This window comes from Peromyscus maniculatus, chromosome 13 (assembly GCF_049852395.1).
Source record: "Peromyscus maniculatus bairdii isolate BWxNUB_F1_BW_parent chromosome 13, HU_Pman_BW_mat_3.1, whole genome shotgun sequence".
In the NCBI taxonomy this organism is placed as follows: domain Eukaryota; kingdom Metazoa; phylum Chordata; class Mammalia; order Rodentia; family Cricetidae; genus Peromyscus; species Peromyscus maniculatus.
The window spans coordinates 65,533,525-65,557,570 of NC_134864.1; the positions used below are offsets into that span (position 1 = coordinate 65,533,525).

Consider the following 24,046-nt stretch of genomic DNA (forward strand, 5'->3'; position numbering starts at 1 on the left):
AGTGTTAATGTCTTTTTGTGAGATAGGCATGTGTTGAGCAAATGTGCTGGATTTCATTGCACAGTGCTCCAGGATGTCCCCAAAGCCACTTCCTACCTCTATGCATTGAACTGCTTATGTTTACAGAAATTACAGTGTTTATCTTCAAGCTTAGTCATGAACATTGTCAAAAATGTTGCCAAATATGGACATCTTTCGTACCCTTCCTATTTCTATGAAGTTATTTATTTCTTCACAAACTCTTCACTGATTCCTATACCATAACCAGCTATCTGAAAATATGCACGCACACTTATAAACACAATACACACATAATGAATATTTCTATCACATCTGCCATTGTACCTCTAGAATGTAGCACAAATGTGTTTATTAAATATTTATTAATTGATGTTTGATTTAAAGTATTCATAATTCCCACCAGTTTATAAATATTTATTGAGTACCCATTAGATCAGGCAGTATGGTTAAAACTGAATGATCATATCAGAGGCCTCACCTTCCCTGGAGAGTATGGTCAGCCTATAATGTATGGTTACCACTAAGATAAGTGTTGTGCAGAATCACGTGGTGCTGTGATGGTGTGCAAAAGGGAATGGCCCTTTCAGAATGTTCTTGGAGAACGCCTGTCTTCCATCAAAGCAGACTAGCCATAGAGGATGGGACAGAGCTGGTGTCCCGGACTCCGCAGCTAGGCTGAAGCTGTGTCTGTGAGAAGGACTGTTAGCACTTTGTACAGCTTAATCCAGATGTGTTTACTCATTCACTTTATCTGTGGGACTGGTGTTTATTTTTCCACTGGTTGATATGAAATGAGAGGCTTCTACCAACAGTACTAATTAACGCACTTTGCTAGTGCGGAGCACAGGGGGACACGTGGATGTATTCATGGTACAGGCATATTTGAAGAGGTCTTTTCTACGAGGCCACCTTTGATAAGCCAAATAAGCCTGTAAAGAATAAGTGTAGGGCTAGAAGAATGGGTCAGTGGGTACAGGTGCCTGCCACCAAGCCTGACAGCCTAGTTCAATCCCAGAACCTACATGGTGGGAGGAGAGAACTGACTATTAAATTGTCCTCTGGCCTCTACAGATGCGCCGAGGCACCCCTCCCCCCCTCACCACACATACACGTGGAACAGAGAACAAGAAAGAGTATAGGCTAGCAGTAAGCAAAATGCAAAGCTTTCAGCAAGAACATCCACACCATGACAATTCTGCCTCACGCCATACGTATGACTCTGGGTCTCAAATTCCACTGAAGTCAGCTGGCTCTGGAGAAAGTCAATAGGTTCCAGCACGGCTACCATAAGTCACACACCCACATCCCCATCACTGGCTAGACTGGCAGATAAATTTGTCTGAATGGCTCTCTGCATAGTTCTTAGGCACCAGCAAAAACTACTTACATCTGAGCACCATGGAAAATAAAGAACAAGGGCCGTCAGGGAGGGGGTCTGGTGTGATCTTCCAAAGTCAAAGCATAAAGTTAGACCCAGTGTGAACTAAGAGAAGCACAGTGTCTACTCCGGCAGCCCATTTCACAGATGAGCAAAGAGAGGGCTGAGGGGAGCCCTACGACAAAGTCACAACTGGACTTAACAGCCAGGTGCTGTTTTCCTACTGCAAGGTGGGACATTAGACGAGCATTTTAATGTATTTTCATAGGACACAGCTGTGCATTTAGATTAAGGAAGCTGGGTGTGTATTTGTCTTGGCTTTGGAAAACGGTTGACATTTTAAACTTTCACAAATCATTGGGAAGACCAGGTAGGAGGAGGGAAGCAGAAAAGCAAATGCCACCCGGCGGCAGCGGTCCAATATTCTAGATCACAAATGCAAGCTTACCCAGAAGCAAATGGTGTTATGAGAGGAAATGAGCCCAGAGTCCATCTTCACTGAGGAAGCTGCAGACCCCACCACAGGCATCCAACTGAGGCACAATGGGGGTGGGTAGGTGAGGAAGGGTTCCCTGCCACCTAAGGGCCAAGTGGAGGCTGCCTCCAGCTGACTGGCTTTGAGAGACGGTGCTCAGAAGTTCACTGTTCAGCTATGTAAGAAACAGAAACCAGGGAAAGGCTCCACACAGTGCAGCCAGCGTGGTGGAGAAGATGGGAGGTAGGGGCAGGCCACAGAGAGCCAGGCAGAGCTCTCTCTCTCTCTCTCTCTCTCTCTCTCTCTCTCTCTCTCTCTCTCTCTCTCTCTCTCTCTCTCTCACACACACACACACACACACCTCTACCTTAAAATCTCATTTCACAAATATGTGTTACAATGTTCTACCTACATTTGAAACAAATTTCTAACAAAAGCTCACACAACTCAAGAATAATACAATTAATAGTAATAACTTACTAAGAAAATAGTCATAGTAGTTATCAGTGATTTGAGTAATCACAATGAAATCATGAGGCCATCCATTATGGTTACACTGACAATAATGTCTGATGTGTATAAATGACCAGAGGACCCAGACTGAGGTCTCACTTTCCTCCCAAAAGAAGGAGATTTGGGATAAATCTGGTTTGATTTTTTTTTTTTTTTTTTTTTAGGCTCGCACAGTAGGTTTGCCAAGCCAATGCACCTGTCACCAAGAATGCACACACACGCAGAAGAATAAAGGTCTGTCACTGCTAGACTCGTTCCACAGCTACCTCACCATGCTGAACCATGAGTTCCTTTACTGTGGCCCTTAACTGTGAGAGCATTTGGAAATCCAGCTCTCTACACCCAGTCCAGGCTCTCCTTCCTGACTCTATTTAGAGGCAAAGTTTGCTCAGGCTGCCAGAAGGTAGCTGGGTGGTTTAAGGAGCAGGCATTCATTTCTCCGTTCTGGGGCCTGAAGACCCAAGGCTGTGTTTGGTGACTACTCTCTTAGTAGCTGGCAGGTGGTGGCCACCTGTTTATAGTCTCCTTACATTCCAGGGAATATGACAGAGAAAGAAGGGGGCAAGAGTAGCCGGGGTGGTGGCACACACCTTTAATCCCAGCACTCGGGAGGCAGAGGCAGGCGGATCTCTGTGAGTTCGAGGCCAGCCTGGTCTACAAAGTGAGTTCCAGGAAAGGCGCAAAGCTACACAGAGAAACCCTGTCTCGAAAAACCAAAAAAAAAAAAAAAAAAGAAGGGGGCAAGAGGAAGAGATAGGGAGGGGAAGGGAAGGGGGGAAATATAAGAGGATGAGGAGGGGAGGGAGGTGGAGAGAGAGTGGAGGAAGCAAGGGAGGGAGAGAGAGAGAGGGAGGGAGAGAGAGAGAGAGGGAGGGAACCAGCAAACGTGAAAGGTGAGCACAAGCTCTCTCCTACCACATCTGATAAGCACTAATACCATATGCTCATGACCTCATCTAAGCCTAACAGCCTGGCTGAGGCTTCCTCTCCAGACACCACCCCACTGCCAGATCGAGTGTCAACAGGTAAGTTCAGGGGAGGACACAATCTAGCCCACAGCAGCACAACTATCTATTGTGAAGGTGCCTGAGAATTGAAGTTGTTCCAGACATTGCCCAGTCCAAGAAGAAAAGAAGGTGACTCAGAGGTAAGGATGGGTTACATTAAGGAACAACATCCCTACCACATACTACCTTATAAACTGAAAGCTGAGAACGGGCTTTGAAGTCTGACGGTTTTCAGGCATGTACAACCGACAGTCCACCGGCCACACACACCCAGGGTCACTAGACTGCCCCAACACAAAGCCATAAAACCACAGACTTACTGAGAGTGTTATGAGGTTTCTTCACAACATTTTTTTTTATAATTTAATTGTGAAGTTCCTTAACATAGATGAAAAGGTGATAGATATCACAATGTCAAAGGCTGAACACACACACATATTGTACATCCATCCATTGGTTACAAACTGTGCCACCATGGGCACTTAACCATCACAAATATTAAAATGGACATAGCAACACCTAACTCAAGGGACTATTAGGATTAAGTAAGAGCCTGCTGGTAAGGCATTTAGCACATGTTTCTACAGGCACTTTGTACGTAAGAATCACTCACTTGGTAGTCTAGACACCACTGTTCTTCCAGTCTTACCCTGTAGTTATATTTTATTGTGATGAGAGATTCTTACTATGTTTTTATATTTTGCTTATGATCTGGATTATAGGGCAATTCAGAAATCTTGATGCTGTTAGAAACAAACAAAAACTTTCAACTGAATTAAGAGCACATGAAGTATCAACTTGTAGTTCACTAAAAAAAAAAAAGAATTCATAATTTCTCTGAAATCCAAAGAATGTAGTAAAATAGACCTTCCTAGAAGTATGACAACATAAATACTTAAAACTACTGAGTAATTGTTTTGTAAAAAACAAGAATGGGTGGGGGGGAGTTGAGAGATGGCCCAGTAGAGAAGTACCTGCCACACAGCATGAGTTCAGATCCCTAGCACCCATGAAAAGCCAAGAATGGTCTTGTGCATCTGCAACCCTAGCGCACAGGCCTGGGCAGAGACGGAAGAAGCCTTGATGCTCACTGGCCAGCCACTTGCCAATCAGCGAACATCGGGTTCAGTGAGAGACCCTGACTCAAAGGATAAGATGGAGAGTGACAGTAGAAGGCCCCAGAGGTCAACCTCTGGCCTCCAAATGCACACACACACACACACACACACACACACACACACACACACACACAAACACACACAAACACCAACATGTACACATACACACTGTCCCCGCATAAACATTTTTTAAAAGAAAGAGCAGTCAGTTGATGTCATCCCCTGCTCAAAGTCAGATCCCCTCAGGAGGGCGCTGCCATTGTCACTGAGACACTCCGGCCGTGCAGGACTCTTGCCCACTTTGCTGACTTCCTGTTCTTTTCCACTCCTAAGCCGTTCACACTCCTGAATTTTCTTCTGTCCCCCAAATCTCCATGTGCAGAACTCTGTTCAACTGTTATTTCTTTGGAGAAAGACCCCCCCTCCTCTGCCCAACACACACGCACTCTAAAAACATTGCCTTGCCTTCGCTGATTTGGGACGCTTCATGCTGTTTTATTTTGCTTTATGTCACACATCATCAGACTAAAATAATACGTTTATTCTTTATTGCCCACCCCAATAGAACATTAGTCCCAGGAAGCCTGTTTTTCTGTCTACTGTACACTGCACATATGCCCACGTCTAAGAAAGTGCCTGCCAAGACTGTGTGTTTAAAAAATATTTGCTCAAGAAGTGAACTTATAACAGTAATGACATCGTTTCACGTTCCTAGCTGAGCCTTAGCAAATGCTGTACATTATCTCACTGGCTCTTAAAAAGGCAATGCAGTTAGGTACAGATGTAGCCCTAGTTTCACCGACCAGGAACTTGAAACTTCACAAAACGGAGAAAACTAAAAGCAAAGGCAATACCAGCCATGCAGACCGCATGCAGCCCAACGATCTAGGGCTTAGGTTGGCAGCTGGAGCCAAGCCTAAGCTGTTCTATTTTACTCTTTCTCAGTCTCCTAAATGGAATGAAATGGTGGCAGCTCAGGACTGTGGCCCGACACTCTATCACTGAGCACTCCCAACCTCCACAGGCAACCACAACACACAGTGGCACTGTCCAAAGACATGAAACCCAGGGGGATATAATCAGATGTTCATCTTCCATTGATAATGCCAGAGCTGCGTTCTGTACGTTGCTTTCAAAGGAAAACAGAGATCTACCCACTGTTACCTTTTACAGACTCTTTTAAGCATGTTTTCAGTAGAAAGACATCAAAGAATAGCTCTTAATACCTCAGAAATAAAAGTGGATTTTTTTCCCTCTTTATATTAGAAAGGCTTTGGAGAGAGATGTTACAAAATATGCTTCTAGGGAATTTCTTTTCTTCTAAATTATATAATTGCAACTCACTAAATATTTCCATAGATATGTGGGAATTTAATTAGCTAAATGACTTAGGCTTTTGGTTTGCCTAAGAAGAAGGCAGTAGATTGACACTGAATGAACCAAAATAATCCAGCAGCCGCTCAGACACTGTGCAGGGATTAGTGAAGCAATAATGAATGGGACAGGGACATCAGTTGGCTTTTTCATATCCGTTGTGAGCTTGACCCCCCCCTTCCCTGTCCTACCTCATCCCTGTGCTGGAGATCAAACCCATGTCCCTGCACACGCTAAACAGCCCCATTACAGCTCTGGCCCCCTTTTATATTAAGTAAGTGCTACAATCACTACTCAAATCAGGGTTGTTAGACACAGTAGAACATGAATTATTAATTAGATATCATAAATATGACTAGTTCTTATTGTTAAATAAAAAGAAAATAGAGCCAGAGGCTATGATAATTATACGAATCACATTTTAAGTCATGCATGTTTATGCTATTCAGGGACAAGTTACTATGACATAGTAAACATAAACAGTGGTTACCCGATATGTTTGGATAGCTATGTCTCTTTAAAACACAGCTATAATGACTTAGACACACACATATAATTGGGTCTTCAGTAGGAGGACGGCTATATCAATCCACTATAAGGAGGCAAAGGATTCAAAATAAATAGGAAATACAAACAAAAGAAAATGGAGAGAACACAGAGCACCAAGAAATGGAAACTTAGGATCTGTTTCCCTCTTTCCCTGGAGAGGACACTGTCACACAACATGGGTTTTCCTGCTCCTTTTTTGTTTATGTCTTGTAAAAAAAAATCTAAATCTCTTAAGAATTTAGAATGCATTTTGTCTCTCTTAATTCAATATTTTTCTAAATACATTGATATACTCATGAAGATGTTTTACTTTTAATATTCATTGTTTAAAACCTTCATAAATGTATCAAAGCATATGTCATTCAGACATTTACCCACTTCGTTTTGTATTTTGAGAGCCTTCTCTGCTGACATTTTAGTCTATTTAACTCCCGCGCAAAGTTCCTTCCTGTGACTCCACTGAACCGAATGTCACCATTCTGTTTTTCACTGTAGGGAAAGGACAGTGAACACATGTACAGGGTCACATGTTTCTTTTGCATATGTATAAATGATCCTTTACCCTAAAATGTAATTTCTAGGTCACGGAGAATGTCACTTAAGATTACCACGGACTGCTAGATGGGTCTCCACCGTGATTGCCTAAACAGTGAGCATGTAAGGATGGTCTTCACTTCCAGTGCAGTGGGCAGGCTCTGGAGCTACAGGCACAAGACTGCGGAAGTGTGACAAGTCAGCTCTGCTCTCTTTAAGCCTCCGGCTGCTGAAGACAGAAGAGAAAGCAAAGCTAACTCAAAACCCCGGGCTCATTTTCTGTCTTGAAACAGTGGCCTTTTGTTCTGAGCTATGAATAGCTCAGTTCCACGTGCACTCTTGTTAATAAGTCAGCCTGGTGGCTAGGATATAAATACAGATATATTTCTTTGCTCTTTCAAAGGACATAAGAACCAGGTTATTCCCTTTCAGTTCCTAATCACAAATTCTTCTGTTTTTGAGACTCCTTACAGTTTAGTAATAATATTCCAAACTTGAAATGGCTCTTAAGAAGCTTTTCCCACATGTGGGTATTGATTTCTTTGAAGGCAAAATTGGAAAGGAATTGAAAAACAGAAATCAACCCCCACAGAAATAATAATAGCTATTGTTACAACTATGCCTTATGAAAGCCATTGCAGAGATGAATGCTTGTATTCACAAGGCCTTAAGAAACGTCACTGAGGGAGCTGGGTTGATGGCTGGATTGGTAAAAAGCTTGCCTTGAAAGCTTGCATGACCTGAGTTCATTTGCTGAGTTCAAAACAAAACATTAGGAGTGGTAGCATCCCTTCCACTTGTAATCCAAGCACTGGGGAGGCAGGGGCAGGCAGATTCTGAGTGTCACTGGTCAGCAAGCCTGGCCTACTTGGTATGTTCCAGGCCCATGAGAGTTTGTCTCAAAAAAATGGACAGCAACTAAGGCCCAGCAGAAGAGGGTGTCCTCCTCAGACTTACACACACACACACACACACACACACACACACACACACACACACACAGGAGAGAGAGAGAGAGAGAGAGAGAGAGAGAGAGAGAGAGAGAGAGAGAGACGCCACTAAAGAGAACGTAAACAATTTGCTTTGTATTTTCTTTCCTGTTAGACCTGTCATATGAACTGTACTTACAAAATGTGGTTTATGTCTTCCATGTACTAATTGAGCTTAGAGAGACAGAAACAGCCAAGAGTTGTTCTTATTTCCATTTTCAAACTCTCCAGTTCACACAACTAACAAATAAGATCCACTGGTGATGAGTGGTCTACCCAGTGCATACACCAGGCTGGGTGCCCCCCTCCTTCCCCCATACACCAGGCTGGGTGCCCCCCTCCTTCCCCCATACACCAGGCTGGGTGCCCCCTCCCTCCCCCATACACCAGGCTGGGTGCCCCCCTCCCTCCCCTGCATACACCGGGCTGGGTGTCCCCCTCCCCTGCATACACCAGGCTGGGTGCCCCCTCCCCTGCATACACCAGGCTGGGTGCCCCCTCCCCTGCATACACCAGGCTGGGTGCCCCCTCCCTCCCCCATACACCAGGCTGGGTGCCCCCCTCCCTCCCCTGCATACACCAGGCTGGGTGCCCCCCACCCCCGCAAACACCAGGCTGGGGGGCTTCCAGGGGTTCTTATTCTGTCTTTTATCTAACTGCGGAAGGGCCAGGATTACAGGTGCGGGCTACCATTTCCAGCTTTGTATGAGTTCCGGGGATCTGAACTCGAGCCCGCCGGCTCGCACAGCAAACACTCTAACCACTGTCTCCACCGCTCTCAGGAGCTCTAGCTAACAAAGGCCAGCAGAGCCTCGCACCCCAGCTCCCTTTAAATTCAGCACAATGTATTATTGCTTCTGGAAAAGAGAAATATCTTTTAAAAAGGCGCTTAGGGTCAACAAGATGGTTCTGTGGGCAAGAGCTCACCCCACCAAGCCCGATGGGCCTGAGTTTGATTCCTAAAGTTCATGTGGTGGAAGGCAAGAAGTGACCCCCTCCAGCAGTTATGCTCTGCCCGCCACGCATGTGCTGTGGTACATGCACAACCCCCTCACCATATAAGTAGCCAGGGAGCCTAGAACTAACAGTATTTTAGCCGACTTTTTAGTATGCGAACTGCATGACTCACGCATTTCCCTTAGTGCCGTGATGAACCGGAAATAACTCACTCGGGGTGGCAGGCAGCCCAGCAGGACTTGGTGCGCGAGCTGAGTGACCTGAGTTCTATCCCTGGGTCCCAAGTCAAAGGGGAAGGAGACAGCTGACTCCTGGAAGTTGTCTCTGCCCCACACATGCATGCAGTAGTATATGCACCCCACACACACATCATGTGAGTACACACACAGCTGCCCCGTCCACCTCCCCATCCCTGCTATCCACCTGACTCCACACTCAAGTGTTATAGCTAGTAACCGCCACCCCTCCCCACCCCACCTTTGCTATCCACCTGACTCCACACTGAATGCTGTACATAAATGCTCCTGGAATTCCCTCCAACTCCTCTCTAATTGCTACCATCCAGACTTATGGTTGAATAAAACTCCAGCTCAGCCCACACAGCACACTCGGCACTGTCCGGTTATATCGTGGAATGTGTATCAACTATGTAAAGATGTGTTGCATTTGTTTATGCTGCAGAATATCACTTCAACTGTGTAAAGGTGTGTTGCATTTGTTTGTGCTGTATTTGTTTAATTATGTAAAGATGTGTTGTATTTGTTTCACCTTGCCTGCCTAAGCCACCTGATTGGGCTAAAAAAGAGCTGAACAGCCAATAGCTAGGCAGAGAAAGAATAGGCGGGGCTGGTGGGCAGAGAGAATAAGTAGGAGGAGAAATCTAGGAGAAGAAGAGAGAGAAGAATGAGGAGAAAGAGGGGGGACGTGCCTGGGGCAAGAAGCCAGGCAGCTGCCAGACAGACAGACATGAGAAGCAGTAAACGTAAGACATACAGAAGGAAAGAAAAGTAAAAAGCCCTGAGGCAAATAGTAGATAAAGAGAAACAGGTTTATCTAAGTTAAAAGAGCCAGCCAGAAATGAGCCTAAGCTAGGCTGAGCATTCATGACTAATAATGAGTCTCTGTGTCATGACTTGGGAGCTGGTTGGTGGCCCAGAAAGAAAAGCCTGGTACATGGTTGGGTAAGGAGTTGACACAGGGTGGAAGCCAGGGCCAAATCCGCAGGGCAGAAGTCTCTAAATGCGCAACCTGAACTACTTTACCTCTAAATCTGTTTCATCCTAGCACGTGAGAGTTAATTTATCTAACGTTAGTGTAAAATAGGGGGAATAGCAATGTCACTTACAGCCACTATGTGATTTCATAAGAAAAGCTTAGGTTTTAATAATTGGAAAAAAGAATTTAAAACAGCACAAAATCATGGTCCTTATGAAACTGCTGCTTCTGGCTGCTGGCCACTCCCAAATACTTCCAAACTATAACCATTAAAAATGCATACCGATGTAAACATTTAATAGAAAATTTTGACTGGTGGACCAGTTTTAAGAGTTAGATTATGACTTTACATTTTTCCCCCCTCTGGGCACTTCACCATACTTTTTCACGGCATAAATGAGAAAAATGTGACAAGCAATAACAAAAGCAGGTTGTGGGAAAAGGGGCGTAGTCTCCTTTACACAGAGGGCAAAGAACGCGGCCATTGTGACTACAGTCCACCTTCCTCAGATGTGGGAGTAAACCCCCTGCCCCTGCAACAGAACACTCATTCACTTCACAGTCCAGTGCTCATGCTGACATCACAGGGATACTGAGGCTCGGGCTAAACTCTGTTCTTGCCTCCTGTGTGATGACGAAGAACAGTCAACTATACAGCCTGCTCTGGCAGAGGAGGCGGGACATCACTTTACCATTGCCAGGTCAGTATACTTTATCTCACTAACTAGAACACATCAGATCACCAAAGGCCAAAGTACTTTATTGCTTGAGAGTAATTAATTTTAACTAGACTAGCCTGATCTCTAAGACCATCTCATGATTTATAAAAATTATAAATTCTGGGCTGGGGAGATAGTTCAGTTAGTAATGTGCCTGCTGAGTTTGATCCCCAAAACTCACATAAGGTGTGATGCATGTGCTTGTAACCCCAGTGCTGGAGAGGGCCAGACAGGCAGCTCCTGGGGCACATAGCCAGCCAGGGTATGTGAGAGAACCTGTCCAGGTCAGTGAGAGAATCTGTCTTCCCCACAAGGTGAGTGGTATCTGAGGAAGGAGATCTGAAGTTGTCCTCTACATGTGCGAACATACCAGCAAACACAAACACAGGCATGCACAAGTGTACACACACACACACACACACACACACACACACACACACACACACCATAATATAAAGGCTATGTCAGTCACTGCTCTCCCACTTCAATATAATTCCATTTCCTCTGGCAATCTACAGTCACCATAAATAGGTAGGAAAAGAAAATCTTGATTTGACCAAGATGTCTGAGGAGGATGTAAGCGTTTGAGAAGCCCTGTACACCCTGACCTGGCCAACTCTAGTGATATTAGTGATCTGCACACCACTGATATTGTATTATCATCTGAATTTTTATTAGAGTCAACAGGCCAGGTAGTTATGAGAAACTTAACAAAAGATGGGCAAGTAAAAGATGAAAAATTAGCTGAACTCCTTAAATGTACCAGTCATCCTAGTAAACTGTCATGTGCCATCTAGCCTTCATAGAACAGTCTCATTAGATGGGCACTAACTCCATGCCCACAGAGGCCACAGCAGAAACAAAAGCTCTCTAACTTGCCAATACTCTCACCGTCCAGTGGCAGCTCTGGGCTGAGCTGGGCCACCTGACTAAGCTTGTCCTAGCATCTGCTATGAAGTGACCTTTCACAAACCAGGCCACTGGCTCTCAGAGTGGTATTGGAGGATGCTTGAAGGTCAACTCCTTCTGAAGCCAGATGTGGAAACAGGCTACATGAAGTCCACAGCACATTCCCAAAAGACTACACACTGTCACCATACAGGTACTCACTCGATGCCCAAAGTCACAGGCCAAGATTTCAATACCATCAGAAACTTGCAATGCTGTCTTGTTAAGAATTGTAATTGATTTTCCGTAGCCCACTGCTTTTTTTTAGCCCAGAAGATTTCCTTAGTGATCTTATCTATGCTTATGGTTTGCCCAAGATTACGGTAGCCAGCTCTGTGCTAGACATCCCCCTGTAGAATATTCCAATTTCCAATTAAACCCAACACTGAAGTTATGTCATTATATATATCACCTTTTCCTCAAAGCTATCTCTTTTCTGAATTTCCCATTACAGAGCTACCGCACCCCACTGGACACATTGGGGTCTGTCACCTCCTACTTACTGATCCAGTCCATCAGTTTCCCCTTCACAAAGTGTGCCTCACAATTTCTGCTGCTGCTTCTGCAGTTCAGTTATGGCCTCCCGCATGGACTCTACAGGGGCTCCCAGCTCCAGAGTTAGCTGCAGGCCACACAACAGTGGTCATCCCTTGTGAAAACTGAGACCGTGCTCGCCTTGAACCTCCTGTGATTCCCATCTGCCTCCAGAGAAGTTCACATTGCTCATGCCAGCATCAATTTGACCCTCAGTAGCCTCCGTCTTTCCCAGCCCATTTAGCACACATTCCTGGCATTCAATTAATCGGAGATTCTCAAGGCCGGGTTAATTATTCAACTAAATTGCACAATTACACTGATTATTTTAAATACTACAGAGTAATGCTTGATACTCTAGAGCAAAACAACATCATTTCAAACTTAATTATGTCTTTTAAAACATTTTACTGTGACCAAAAATTTTAATAAATGTATTATTTTATTAACTGTGTGTGTGTGTGTTGTGTTGGGGGGGGAGGGTGACATGCACATGCATCTGTGTGTGTGGAGGGCAGAGGACAATTTGCAGGAATTGGTTCTCTCCTTAAATGGGAGTTCTGGCACCTGAACTTGGGTTGTCAGGCTTGGTGGCAGACACCTGCTGAGCCATCTCGTGAACCTACAAGTTATTTTTTTTTAAAGAACTTCTCCTTTAAATGAGAAGGGAAGTGGAAGTTGTTTAAGATCCACCATTGTCTTGCTTTTTAATCAGGCAGTGAGTTAGTTAGGCATGGTAGCACATATCTTTAATCCCAGCACTCAGGAGGCAGAGGCAGCAGATCTCTGTGGGTCCGAGGCCAGCCTGGTCTACAGACAGAGTTCCAGGCCAGCCAGGGCTACACAGCGAGGCCTTGTCTGGGTGGACAAAAAAGAAGGAAGTTGGTTGACATCCATTCTTTTTGGTCACCAGTTCCTCCTGGGCCGTGAGGCTGGCCTAGGAGTCAGTGTCTAATCCACCTTAATCTGAGTATTTGGGGAGAGAGGTAAAGGAAGACAATGGAGAAGCCTGGAAACATGGCTGCTGTGAGCAGCCTCTACATGGCCAGGTGAAGTAAAGGAGGAAATGGTCCACGCAGTAGATGACCAGGTGAGACACAGTAGCCCAGAGATCTCTTGAGTTGAAAAGACCCCTAGGGCTCAGAGGACAACAGGGATGACTCACTAGAGGACCAGTTTCTCTGACTACCAATTAGCACAGCATGTGTGAAAAGTACTGCAGTCTAGGAGAAGACCACTTGGAAGGATTAAGAAACAGTCTCCAAAGGTTGTACCCCATGCTGCATAGGCTGGGAAGGCAGGAAAATGTCCCCCTGTCACCCATGCATCCCGTCAGCCCAGCATTTCTCAACCTTGGCTACACAGGGAAATCCTCTAGGGACTTCGGAAAGTACACACACTGATGTCACTAATCTCGGTGCAGTTGGGTATGAGGAGCTATAAAACCCTCTTGGTGAGTCGGCTGGTGGAGAACCAATACATTAGCCGAACTCCACAGAAGACAGGGTGCTGGATCCCAGGAAGCATCGCCTGGGAATCAGTGCTCTTCAGTGGCAGCAGGTCCAGGAGCAGGAGACGGCCCAGAGAGATGGGTCAAAACAAGGAAAAATATGAGAAGCAAACAAACAAATCTGGACTCCCTCATGGAGAGGTCATGTCATCCTCTTCTAGACCATTGTTCCTGCAGTGAGCACAGTGTGCCTTTCTGGTGTCCCCAGCCAGGTGCAGCCTCGCACCTTCCTACCTGACCTGGGTCTTTGTGCACTGTTCCCTTTGGGAAGCCTGGAGCTCCTCTTGCTATCTACATCATCTTTCCCACACTGCCTGGCTAGCCTATGGGATGTGTAGCTGGTATTAGGCAGTAATACACAGAAAAGTGGAAATAAATTTAAATAGAAGAACATAGATGATGCCCAAACACTGAGTAACAGTGGCTTATAAATTTACAATGACTTACTGGGATTTATTTTTGGTCATCACTATTCAAATATTCATCAAGGTAAACATTCTCTTAGGATGAATTTTTAGCTCCAGTAAACCATCCTAACATAAGTGGGATTAGAAACACATTCGCAGTAAATTCCAAAGTCTTGATTTTAAATTTTAAAAAAAGAAAGAAATGGACATTTTAGTGCAAATATTAAGAATCATCCTATTTGCCTAACAAAGTTACCTTCCAAAGAAGGACAAAATTCAAGGTCACGGTCAGAAATTATTTACTCTGTGCCTGTGTGTGTGTTAGACTGTTCTGTTTTTCCTTGAAACACCGTGCACAGTTGTGGAACTGTTAATTATTAAGTGGTTCAAAAGCAGATAATTTTTAGGAAACCATTTTCTTGTGTGACGTCTCCTTCATTATGAAACTATAGAGATAATTTGTGAAAACAGGGGACTAGTGAGACAGATGAGCCATGGTGAAATACTTTCCTTGCAAGCATGAGGACCTGGGTCCCATCCCCAGAACCTGTGTGAACAACCAGGCGCGGCAGCACAAGCCTGTAATTCCAGCAATGGGGAGACAGACAGCTAGACCCCTGGGCCCTGCCAGCCTAACTGGTGAACTCCGGGCCAGACACAGATCCTGTTTTAAGAAGAACAAGGTGAGCCAGGCATGGTGGCGTACACTTATAATCCTAAGACTCGGGAAGGAGAGGTGGGTGGATTTATGTGAGTTTGAGGCCAGCCTGGTCTATATGAAGAGTTCCAGGCCAGCCAGAGCTACAGTGAGATCTTGCTCCCTTACCCAGAGAGAGGGGGTGGGGAGAAGAAAAAGAATGTGGATGACAGCTAATATAGTCTCCACATGTATGCATACACACCTACATATACACCACACATACACAACAAAATTGTGAAAACATAGTTGTAACTATGTTAGGATATTTTTGAATTTTTACAGTAGCATTAACTCCAAAAACTCTCAATAGCAGTCAAACGAGAACAAAATGCACAGAAATATGCCAGGAACATAGATTTATGATTCTGTACAGGGTCTGAAATTCTTTGAAAGATCATTTCCTGGGTTGTTTCATGTATGATGCTTTCAATGAGAGGTTGAAGTGGTCATCCCCACACCTTTCAACTCCCGCATCTTGACAACTACCACCCGACTGAACTCTCAGCGTCACTACCGACAGAAACAGCCCCGTCTCTGGGGACTAGTGTGAATTTTTTAATCAGTAATGTTTTGTGTACCTGGGCTTGGGGTGTGTGAGTGTTTATGTTTGTGGGTGCAGATGCACACATGCTATGCACACGTGGGTGGGAAGGTCAGAGGACAACCTTGGGTGCTCATCCTCACCATCCCCCTTGTTTGGGACAGGGCCTCTGTTGTTTCTGTGCTGTGGACTCCAGCCTAGCTGGCCTGTGAGCATCCAGGGATTCTTCTCTCTCCCCTCCTTCCTCTCCCTGTAGAGTGCTGGGGTTACAGACACACTACAACATCCAGATTATATGTGGATTCTAGGAATTCAAACTCAGGTCCTGGTGCTCGCAAGGAAAGCATTTTTGCCTGTTGTGTGATATTTTGATCGCATTCTGACAATAAAGCTTGCTTTGAATCAGAGGGTGGAACTAGCTACTAGTTGACCAAAATTAACCATCAAGGTTTTAGAGGACTAAGGACAGATAGAGAGGAAGTAGTAAAGCAGGGCGCTCAGAGAGGGTCTTGGCCCTTTGGAAGGAGGAACGGCAGAGAAAGGAGGTCACCGGTAGCTTCCCGCTGCTTCTCTGATCACTCAGGTTCCTACCCTGATGTCTAACTCCTAAGTTTTTATTGATAAAGAATAATTAGATAAATGCATCATTTACCCATTGAGCTATCCCTCAGGAGTCTAATTAATACCTTAATGGACAGAATTAAAGCAAAATGGGGGAATGACCTCATATTGATGGAATCCTCGAAGCTCTTGAGAGTGACTGAAGCCACAGAAGCCACCTTCTCCATTACATCATTAATCAAGGAAAGGAAGATGTTCTTTGTACATAAAACCACAAAATTAAGGTTAAGTGAACTCTAGATTTCTAAGAAAGGAATAATTCAAGTGTAAGCTCACTTAATTAGCAAAAATCATAGTGAATTGACTAGGATTTTGTTATAGAAGGTATGTATCTAAGGCCTGGGAACATAGCTCAATGGTAGAGTGCTTACCCAGCATGCATGGGGCCCTGGGTTCAATCCTCAGTACTAGAAAACAAACAAACAAATCTAAAAAGAAAAAATATATTTTATATAGGCAAAAGGCAAATGTCTTTTTCTAGAGGTAAGAAGAGTCTGGTATGACTATTTGAAAATCTATGTATACTTTACACTGTTTTCAACTATGTTATTGGCGGATTAGATTTTTCCGTCTGGGAATTCCACTCATTGTTGACACCTAACTGGACATGCCTTAGGAATAAAATGCTGATTCAAGAGATGCTTTGAGCAGTGATACCCATTCCCACATCCGGGCTGCAGACAGCAGATTCATCAAGGCCATGCATTTGGCACGGCTTGGCCAAGGTAGAGAGGCGGTCTCATCCCCAATGTTTAAGTCTCTGTCTGAACGGTTCCACTACTTGAGCCCCAGGACTCTGGGTATGGGAGCCATCTCTGAAGTGCCCAACTTCTAGTGACAATGGGAGACGTGAGAAGGAAAAGGGAGAGGACACAACCTCCCAAAGAAAACCAAAGGGAAAATATTCACAACAACTTGGGGAAAAGCACGATTCTCACCGAAACTTTAAATTAGAAAACACTTTCTTAGGTTTGAAATGAATACACATCATTGTTGTCTAAGTCTTCCCACTGTCTGCTCCTTCATGATTTCATATTTTAACAGCATATTTGATATTGTATTTTGCAACATTTTCGTATTTTGTAATTTCATCTTGCAACAGCAGATTTGAAGATTATCTCACACACAATACGGAGGTGATTTGAGTGAGGTCTGTGTAGTCGTTTACGGACAGACATGTCACACCTTTCTACAGGCTAAGTGTTACGTGTAGCTCACACCGTATTTTTGAATAGGGAAGTCTATAGAGTGAAGTACTTACTATTCAATCTGCTTTACACAAATGTCAATAGCAAGAAACCCTGCATACAGGAAAAGTATGCAGTTGTCTACTTTATTTTAAAAGGGTAGCATAAGAAATTTCAGGTAAAAAGGAGATTTTTAAATAATCCATGTCATCGAGGCACATAAAACTTCAAAACTCAAAGTAATTAGAGGGAAATGTTATATAAAAATCTCTTTCATGTAATATCATGGATTAGAGGACTATGGTATGTTATATCACAATTTTATTAAAAATAACAGTTGTTTTTTCCTCCTTTTCTTTCTTTTTTGTTTATTATCCTGGCAGTTCTTAGGATCAAAACTCAGGCTCACAAGGGCTCTATCACTGAGCTACATGTCCAGCCCCTGGTCTTAGACGTCATATTCCCCCCGCTGTATGTCAGTAAGTATCTGAGAATATATAAAGGCTGCAGAAAGTCAATCACTTTACACCAAAACCATCCTTCACAAGTACCACAGACATAGGCCCTCGAGGTCCACGGACTACTAGAGCTCTCTAAGTGATGCTCGGTGGTCTATGGGGCACGGGGACGGGTGTAGCCGCCTTTTTGTCTCTCTTAGATAACCCAGCTAAATCCACGCCTGGCTTCCTTTTTTTTTTTTTTTTTTTCTTTTTTGAAGTAGGAGGAGCAGCAGAAAGCTCCACCCCCTACCCGAGCCCCACCTAGAATATAAAACCCAGAAGCATTAAGGAGCTAAACAATGGCACAGCCAATCCCCCCTGCCCCCAGGAGCAGCCCATAGGACGCCTTCTCTTACCTGATGTGGCCAATCAGCTCAATAAGCTTGTGGCTGAAGAAGTAAGCCGTGAGCTCAGACACGTGGCTCAGGACGGAACAGACCCCAAAGAGGGTCGTCGTTCCGTTCAGATCTTCCAGGTGCCAGTAGAGGAAGGTGAACACAAAGCCGTATCCAAAACCCATGAACCAGGCCACAAACAGCACGGAGCCGTACTGCACGCTGCACAGCAGCTTGATCAGGTCCCAGAAGTTGAAGGCCTGCGAGTGCGCCGCGGCCGCCGTCGTGGGCGTCTCCTCCGAGGACTCGGTGGAGTTGTCCCTGTCCACCTGCGGGATCTCCACCTCCTTCCCTTTCCCGCCGTCGTCGCTGCGTTTGAAGTGGTTGTAGCGGAACCGGAACTGAGTGGCGACGATCAGGGCCAGGGTCATGAGGACGCCGAAGACGATGAAGACGATCTGGTAGTTGCGGTACTCGGGGGGCTTGCACCCCTTGCCGTCGATGAGCACGTCGATGTGGGTGTAGTCGATGCCGATGCCCACCGACAGCATGGCCAGGCCCCAGCCCAGGGAGCCCCACATGCGCTGCAGCCCGTAGCGGTCGCGGTGCTTGCCCAGGTACTGCAGGGTCACCGTGTCTACAATCGTGACCGAGGAGGCACTGAAGAACTCTCCGATGATGACCACCACCAAGATCACCAGGAATATCGCCTCCACTTCTTGCTGGTCATAGAGGAGGGTGACTTGGTCCGAGGGTAAAGATTTGGTGGTGGTGGTGGTGGTGGTGGTGGCGGCGGCGGTGGTGGTGGCGACCCCAGCTGCGGTGGCAGCAGTGGTGGCCTCCGTGGCGTTACCGGCGAGGGTGGAGGTCAGGGTGCTCGTGTTCAACACCAAGTCCATCACCGCGTGGGTCGCTTCCTCCGTCCCGGGCTGCAGCGTGGGTCCACCGGTCAAGGTCAAGGCCGTGGTTGGGAAAAGAGCCGCGTCTGCGCTATTGGGCCCCGTTTCCGACGGCGGCGGCGACAGCGCGTTCCTTTTTTCACGGGGTTTGGGTGGTGTGGTGAAGAAAGCCACGGTGGAGGAATTCATCGGCAGGGGCGTGGCGGGGTGACTGGCATTGGTGGGGTGAGTGGTGGGGGGAATCTTTGGTACGCATCTCAAGGTGGCAGGCTTGACAAAGCCGATGCCCAGGTTGAACAAGACCCAGCACAAAAGCGAGAAGAGGAGGACGATTTTGCCCTTCCTGAAGCGATCTGCCACGACGCCCCAAAAAGGGGCGCTGCAGAATTCGATGAAGTACCGAATGCCCACCAGCAGCCCGCTCTGGCTGGGCGACATCCCCAGCTGTTTGTAGTACACGGGCAGGAGCGGGTAAAGAGAGCCATAGGCAGAGTAAAAGAAAAAATAGAACACCTTGGAAATGAGCAGGTCATTGTTTATCTTCACACAGTGTTTCTCTATCCAGTCTATTTCCTCCTCGGGGATGGCGGAGGTCTCCGTGGAGGAGGGGGTTTCATTGGAGGGGGGCTCCGGTTCCCTGCAGATGCCGTTGAAGGGGTCGGCAAGCACGTACTTTCTCTTCTGCTCCTCTTCATCGTCCGTTAGGATGGCGACTTTATCATCTGCAGCCATGGCTTACCACTCCCATCAGGGGCTGAGACCTTCGGAATCCTGACTGGTGACCTGGAGGTTGAAAAGTAAGACACTGGGTGAGGAAAATCCTTAGAGCGTCCCCGTGCATAGAGATGGGGAATCTCAAGCCGCATCTAGATCACAGCTGGGGATCCTGGCCAAGGACACCAGCTTTAAAAAAAAAAATTAAATACAAAGATAGAGACATGGCTCACTTTCTGTTCTTACAGAGGACAAGCTCAGTTTTCACATCCAGGTCATGTGGCTCACAACCTTTCCAGCTGTCTGTAACTCCAGCTCCAGGACTCTGACACCCTCTTCTGGCCACCACAGATACAGGCACATACATACATCTACATATACACCCAGATGTACGCACACTGGAGAGACACAGATATACACATAAAGATAAAATAAGTCTCTTTTGAAAACTAAGTACTCTTATGGCCACTGATTGGAGCTGGTTGCTGGCAAGGCATCAGGTTGGAAGCAGCCTTGCTATTACCTACATTATACACAGTGCTCTCGAGTCATTTAGGGACTGAGTTTAAGAGATTAGAACCAAAAACAGGTAATATCTATTGAGAGCTTCCATACAGCTCTGTGGTAGAGAATCTGACTGCTGTGTGTGAGAACTTGGTTTGGTCTCCAGCAAGACATACATACAGAAGTAGATGTGGATCCATTCTCCTAGTAATTTACAAAAGGAAAAAAAAAAAAAACATTTACTGAGCTCTTACTACAGCAGGTTCATCACAACATGCTTACTACTTTGTCCACTATTTTGTCCACAAGAAAAATGAAGCCTGGCAAGCTTGACTAATAGGTGGCAGAGCCTGGATTTGAACCCTGCTTTATAGTGTCATTGTGTGTAACCTAATACAAACTGTAGTCTATGCATGCATTCCTGGATAGCTGTGAACATGGCCCAGCACCTTCATAAATAACAAGGCCATGCTGCAGTGTCTAAAGCTTGGACACTTCCACCACCAAAGTGTCAACTACCACGTATTATGTAATAAATTTAGAGAAAGGTGGTTTTCATATGAAAGATTAGCAATACAACAATGGTATAAATTTATAGGAACCATGCCACCTTCCATAATTTTCTCTTACTTTTATTACAGACATGATTAAGGAGTCAAAAGGTTGGGCCGACATCAACTTTGTCCCCTCCAGTTGCAGTGAACATAGTGTGATGCTAGAAGAGGTGCTTATTACATCCATGCCAAATCCTCTAACCTTCTCCAGCAGAGAGAAACATCAGCTCCACTTGCTGTCCCAAGCAACTATCTCACCTCCTTCCCCCACCCCCCCACCCCCCCACCCCCCCACCCCTCCACCCCTCCACCCCGCAATATGAATTGACATGCAGAAAAATTCAAGAATCATGAATGTAAACATTTTAAATCTCTGTCCTAGGCAAACAATAGAAACATTTTCTTTTTTCCAAGACAGCATCTCACTATGTGGAACTTTCTCTGTAGACCAGGCTGGAACTCTGGATTAAAGGCACACACCATCATATGCAGTGCTATCACATGCAGCTAGAATCAGGATGTACTGGGACCTCTGTGGTAAGCTGATTTACCTTCTAGCCCCAAAATGAAGTAGCATGCAGCCACTAACTTCTAACTTCAGAATATTTGGGTTAAAATGGTTTATAAATTGAAGTAAAATTCACGTGAGTCATTTTAAAATAAATAACTCACTGGCACTTAGAATATTCATAGTATTGGATAGCTTCTTCCTCACCTCATTTCCAATTTTTTTAAACACAAAAATGTATTACCACTGTGTTTCCCTTACCGAGATGTATGATCTTGATTTTTTCTTCTTGCCTTTTTTCAGAGCCAAATGAGATGCACTGGCTGCTTTAATAACCTCATATTGGACTCCAGGAATATCACCAACTATATGACTTCTTTTGACCAAACCAATCACTAGAACTTTGTTGTTTTCTCGAGGAAACCTAAGTGACCACCGCTAAGCACCAAGCTCTGGTTTTCTTGCTGTTCTTGATCAGCTGGACCCTGACACACTCACTTCCTGATAGCAGAATTTAACTTTTTCCTGCTTTTTCCATCACAGTTCCCTTCGCAGGAGAAACACCTCCAAAATAGTTGGCCTTCAAGGGCTGTGCCCATGAGCTTTCTGGTATTACCAAGACATGCCTGGTCCCACCAGTGACTATGGCACTTCCCGGCATTATGAAGACCATACACTTGCCAATCCTGCCGGCTTCACAAGCCTGGGCAAAAGAGCTCCTTTGTGGTGCTGGGAATAGAATCTGGGGCCTTGTGCATGCTTGGCAAGCACTCTTCCACTGGGCTACATTCCCAGCCCTAAACCTTATTCATCTTAGCAGCAAAAGAAAAAGCTTTGTTTTTTCCCAGACAAAGACCTCTTACTGCCTGGTTATGATAGATTTTCTTTGATGCACTGTTTTTATTATTCTTTGGTTATTAAAATCTTCTCCTGTTCAACTCAGCAGCTTCAATTACACTTTTGCACTTGAAAAGACAAGTAACGCTTTTTTCCTGAATTGTTTTGCTTTCTCGGCTCCAATTGGAAAGGAATATGTGTTGTGCTTAAAATGGATAAAGTTACATGACCCTGGTGGTGGAACAGGCCAGATTAAACATAGGTAGTTGGTTCCTTCCCTAACCCTCCTTCAAACGACAGCAAACACACACGGAGAAATATGCACAGGTAGACTCAGCTGTCACAATCTAAGGAAGAGTTGAAAGGCACGTGATGGTAATGATAAAGTGAACTGACACATGTAATATTTCAAAAAAATTCATCTCACATCATCCCCTTCTTGGGCTGTGGTCTGCCACCCCAAGGAGATTAATCAAGAGAGAGCAGGTCATGGGATACAGGAAAGAATTGATCTCATATGCGAGGCAAGCAAAGAGAACACAGGGATGAAGGTGATAAGACGCCCCTGGACCGCTGGTCAGTCAGGATGGATGGGAGGTTCCGTGGGCAACCTTGTCAGCCAAAAGGATAGTCGTCAAACACCAATACAACTCAACAGTCCTAAGAGGAAATGTGGAGAAGTGGGGAAGAGTCCAGGGCTACGGTGGTGATAAGCACAGGGAAAACAAGGGATGCACAGGCCGGGGGAATACTCATAGGTCGCTACATGTCTCCATGATGACCAGTCACACTAACAGCAACAGAACAGCTCCTCTGGAGAGCAGGAAGGCTCAGACAACAAGGGGCAGGGAGGAGTCAGCTCCACACTGTCCACAGCGGGAGACACACGTACAGTCGAAGGTCCAGCAATCAGAGAATCCAAAGAATCACCTAAAAAATAAATGTTGTGTCTCAGGAGAAACCAGAAAGGAAACAAAAGTTTAAGCAGTTTTTTGTTGTTGTTGTTGCTGCTGCTGCTGCTGTCTACTATAAAAACACAAAACAAACCATCTTGCAAATGCTCACCTCTAAAACTGTACACCCACAGCTTTCTTTTAGTGGATAAAAATCAGTGGGTTTTCCATCCAAAGACAGTATATCCAATGTTTTCACCATGAAGAAATGATAAATATTTGCAAAGATAAAAAGCATTACAAAATATCTAAGACGTAGGAAACCACTTCGGCACAGGTAGGCTTACCAGCTGTAACTTTAGAAGCAGAGAAAGCAAGAAGTGGTGCCTGGAATTACTCAGAAGCTCCGCCCAGCAGAGTGCTATTCTTCACTCTGTCATCTGCAGAATGGATGTGGGCTTGAAAGAAAAGGACCCTCACAGGCTCATATATTTGAATACCTGGTCCCCAGCTGGTGGACCTGTTTGGGGAGGATTAGGAGGTGTGGCCTTGTTGGAGGGGGTGTGTCACTTGGGGGCAGGCTGGAGGTTTTGATATCATTCTCACTGTGCTCTCTACCTCCTGCTTGTGGCTAGAGACCTGAGTGCTCAGCTGTTCCTGCCTCCATAGCTTTGCTCCACTCCATGGACTCTAACCTCTGGTCTCTAACCAGAGACCCAGTTAAATGCTTTCTTTTATTAAAGAAAATATACACACATCTGTCAAAATATAACCCCATTCGTGGGTACAGTGTCTATACTGTTATGGATAAATTAAAAATAACACTAATTTTAAAAAAATGTGGAATCATGTAACTTTAGGCTTTCAAGAGATGTTAAGTGAACAACCTCTGTCACTGCCTAAATATATTTATTTCTTCAAACTTGTATAAAATATTTGATTGCTTGACTTCTAATCTGATGTTAGTGGTCCTTAGTTAAGTGCCCTCCACAGAGACTGCTACGA

General features: G+C 45.1%; 1 protein-coding gene and 1 long non-coding RNA gene across 5 annotated transcripts in view; one reads left to right on the forward strand and one right to left on the reverse strand.

Annotated features, from left to right (window-relative positions):
- The window catches only part of Mfsd6 (major facilitator superfamily domain containing 6), a 48,607-nt gene extending 28,844 nt beyond the window's left edge, over nt 1-19,763 (reverse strand). For 2 of the 3 annotated variants that reach the window (XM_006974856.4, XM_015993740.3), the window contains exon 1: nt 18,154-19,763. In XM_006974856.4, the coding sequence (XP_006974918.1) occupies nt 18,154-19,763 (1,610 nt within the window). Of the gene's footprint in view, nt 1-12,300; nt 12,649-18,153 lie in introns of those variants that run through there. The other variant, XM_042260405.2, reaches the window with a different exon arrangement.
- Nucleotides 14,711-23,439, forward strand: LOC121822120 (uncharacterized). 2 transcript variants are annotated; one of them, XR_013044183.1, is made up of 5 exons: nt 14,711-14,931; nt 17,681-19,828; nt 20,891-20,973; nt 21,222-21,340; nt 21,615-23,439. It is a non-coding gene; the product is annotated as an uncharacterized LOC121822120 (long non-coding RNA). The 2 variants fall into 2 exon arrangements; XR_006063152.2 differs by having other exon boundaries at nt 21,251-21,340.
- The last annotated feature ends 607 nt before the right edge of the window (nt 23,440-24,046 follow it).